At 41.6% G+C, this 3,261-nt stretch overlaps 1 protein-coding gene across 5 annotated transcripts in view; it reads left to right on the top strand.

Annotated features, from left to right (window-relative positions):
* The window catches only part of tiam2a (TIAM Rac1 associated GEF 2a), a 96,290-nt gene that overhangs the window by 68,127 nt on the left and 24,902 nt on the right, over positions 1-3,261 (top strand). For all 5 annotated transcript variants that reach the window (XM_035674761.1, XM_035674763.1, XM_035674759.1 and 2 more), the window contains one exon: positions 35-129. In XM_035674761.1, coding sequence (XP_035530654.1) covers positions 35-129 — 95 coding nt within the window. The remainder of the gene's footprint in view (positions 1-34; positions 130-3,261) is intronic.

Genomic DNA, 3,261 nt, shown 5'->3' with positions numbered 1-3,261 from the left:
CCCTCACTCTCTCTCTCACTCTCTCTCTCTCCAGATGTGTGCACTGCAGCTGACAGTGAAGCATCCCTGTGTGTAGGACTGGAGGATGGTCACTCCCACTGCGCACACAGGCCTGTTCAGCACAGCAAGGTAGGAGGGGCAAGAGTATTTGTCTGATAGTGTGTCTGTGTATTTCCATTGTCTCAACACCCATACATGGTAATTGTCTCTCCTTTCTGGCTTGTCTGTGTGAATAAGTGTGCACATTGTTGAGTGTGTGTTTGTGTTTGTGCCCACTCACAGCGGCAGCTGTAGGGCTGTCAGAAACCAGACTGGCACCAATCTTTAGCATTACCATAATTAGAATACTCTATAGCCACAGGTATAAACACAGCTTATTACTGTCATGCTGACTGAAAGAAGAGGCTGTGTCACAGTGCCACTGCCTCCTACACACACACACACACACACACACACACACACACAGGTACATGCACATGAAAACATGCATCCCGGGAGGCAAAGCCAAATTTCTCAGAAGAAACAGTTGTCTAATATGCTCCTGTCTTCCTCTCCTTCACTCAAACACACACACATGTTATTCTAGAGCTGCAGTCATTTATTTAGTGAATACATTTAAGACAGTCAGATATCTTCCTGCTTGTAACATATTCCCGGTGCTTGTCCCTTGGTCATAAACACAATGAAAGTACCATGCAATCAATATAACTCTTAAATTCCCCCTCAAATCAGTTGTGGAGAAATATCTCCTCCATAAATGTGCCAGATGGTTGCCCCTCATGATCTATGGCAGATTGCACGCCTATTTCTTTCCCGTCTGTTGTTGAATATCCGGTCAGGTTTTTGATATGTAAACCAACTTTATTGAAGTCATTAAACTGAGAATGAGTTTGGCCCGTTGGGAATTACGCCTCAGCGCTGCGGTAATGTAATACGGGAGAGCGTGTGCGCTTGTGTTTATTGAGAGCAGTAATGAGTGTGTGTGTGGTCATCATGAAAAAGCCATGTGTTAATGATGTAGACATGGCTGGAAGCTTGAGAGTGGATGTGTGCGTGTGTTCATGCATATTCACCTTCTCCTGCACCAATAAGCTAATATTTTCCATCCTTTTATAAGCCCTGTAGTTGTTGTGTGCAATGTTGGTGCACGTTTGGCGCCAACTTTAGCTCATTATGTAATATGGTCTAAATAAAAAAAGAGAATAGGCAGTTATGTTGTGCTCATTTCATTAATGATTTGTTGATAGTAAATCCAGGCTAAAGATCCAGAAACCGTTTGTAATTGCTGTGGCTGCCGTGGCCTTTATTCTAATTGCCTGTGTCAGAAGATGCCGTGCAGTATTTGACCCGAGGTCAGCCAGGAGGTGGATTAGAGAGGACAACTTGCCCTCTTCTCCTCTCATTATTCTGGCTCTATTCGTCTCTCTTTTTGTTTGCCCGGCGACATGAGTCAGTCCCACTGCGCCGGGATCTGCACTGCACCACTGCTGCTGATGCTCAGCTCCCTGCTGCTTGTCTTTTACTGAGGAATGAATGGAAGAATGGAAGGTAGGTATGTGTGTGAGGAGGGAGGTTTATGTGTGTGCTTATGTCACTGCATACATGCACATTTGAGGCACAAAAGGGGGAAAAAGCTCTCTGCCTCCATCAGGGAGAGTCAGCCACTGTGAAGGCGATGAAAAAAAAACACAGGGTGAGATATTGGCGCTGGTAAATCAGATTTTTGCTGTCACGAAGAGCTGAATTTAATCACTGCACGGCCATCAGTTTGTTCTCTGGGGCGTGGAGAAAGAAATCGAGTCACCGGGTAGAAAATCAGCCATGTATCAGCATATAGGTGCACACATGCGAGCACACAGCGATCTGAAAGTCAATAGAGATGGATGGAAGGGAAGGACTAATTTCAAGCCTCTTGTCACACTTTGTAATCGGCCGCCTCACTACACTGACTATCTTTGATTAATTGGTCCGTTGCATTCCAATTTACCCTTATTTCACAAATGTGTGTGTGTGTGTGTGTGTGTTTTTGAGGTGAAGTGCTTACTAGGCACAGTTAACAATGCCGTCTACCATTGGGATACTGATTGGGATTCTAGTGCCTGTCTGTTGGTTAATGATACATCTGGCTATAGAGAGCCATAGCAATTGGTTCAATGCAGTGCTGTGGTACCATTATGAGGTTAACCAATCGATTGCAAAAGACAACTGAATTGGTCCTGGATAATTCCCACGAGGTGCTTTAAATTGAATTGATTTTGACATGTTCGCACTGGTGTAGTGATGGAATGCAGTCGTAAGGATGTGTATAGGCAAAATCAGAATAGCTGCATCCATTTTTGCTTATGCTTCAACTAACTGCCACTAGTTTAGCAACTGACGGGCCTGAGTAGAGGCCTGATGGGGATTTGTTGGTGGGCAGTTCATCAACACATTCTCACACATGTGAGCACGCACATCTAAACCTTACCAGGCGATTCTGATAGACAGATGGAAGGATGTGGGAAGTAATCTGGTATGGTCTGGCACCAGTCCACTTTAGAACTTGCACACATGTATCGATGCTGCAGATGACCATACCGTATACAGTAAGTCCAAAGGCTCAATCAAATGACCAATTGAAAGAAGATTTTATTTGATTATCTTTTATTTGATTATCATTTTTTTAAAGCAAAAATGCCAAACTTAATTGGTTTTAGCCTCTCAAATGGGAATATTTGCTGGTTTTCTTAATCTGCTATTATAGTAAAGTAAATACATTTTGGTTTTAGACTGTTAGAAGGATTTAGGCATTTTTAAAAATGTAATGTAATGTGAAGAAAATGTGCAAATAATAAATTAGTTGCAGCCCCACTGTAACCACCTAATATTTTTCACGTAAAGCTGAAATAATTTGACAATTCATCAATTAGGTGATTGAAATGAAACGGCAACCATTTTTATAACTGATTTAGCCTTTGAGTCGTCTTTTTTTTTTAGCACAAATGTAGTATTTGCTGGTTTTCTGGTGGTAAACTGAATATCTTTGGCTTTTTTTTTATTTAATTGACCAAACAATTGTCTAGTTAATTGAGAAATAGTCTCCAGATTAATCAGTCATGAAAAACAATTCAGTTATTTATTGTATATAATCAGGTTATGGCTTGCTGGTGGACTACTGCTGTGTTATGTTAATGTCATGTTCCATTATGTAGTAAAAACTTTTATTCTGTAAATAGCTGTCATATGTAGGGATGTAACGGTATGAAAATTTTACCTCACGGT

This window comes from Morone saxatilis, unplaced genomic scaffold, assembly GCF_004916995.1.
Source record: "Morone saxatilis isolate NCDOM2014 unplaced genomic scaffold, NCSU_SB_2.0 Contig3, whole genome shotgun sequence".
Classification (NCBI taxonomy): Eukaryota; Metazoa; Chordata; class Actinopteri; family Moronidae; genus Morone; species Morone saxatilis.
Note: the sequence above shows the minus strand (reverse complement) of the source record. Positions and strands in the feature narration are given on the sequence as shown.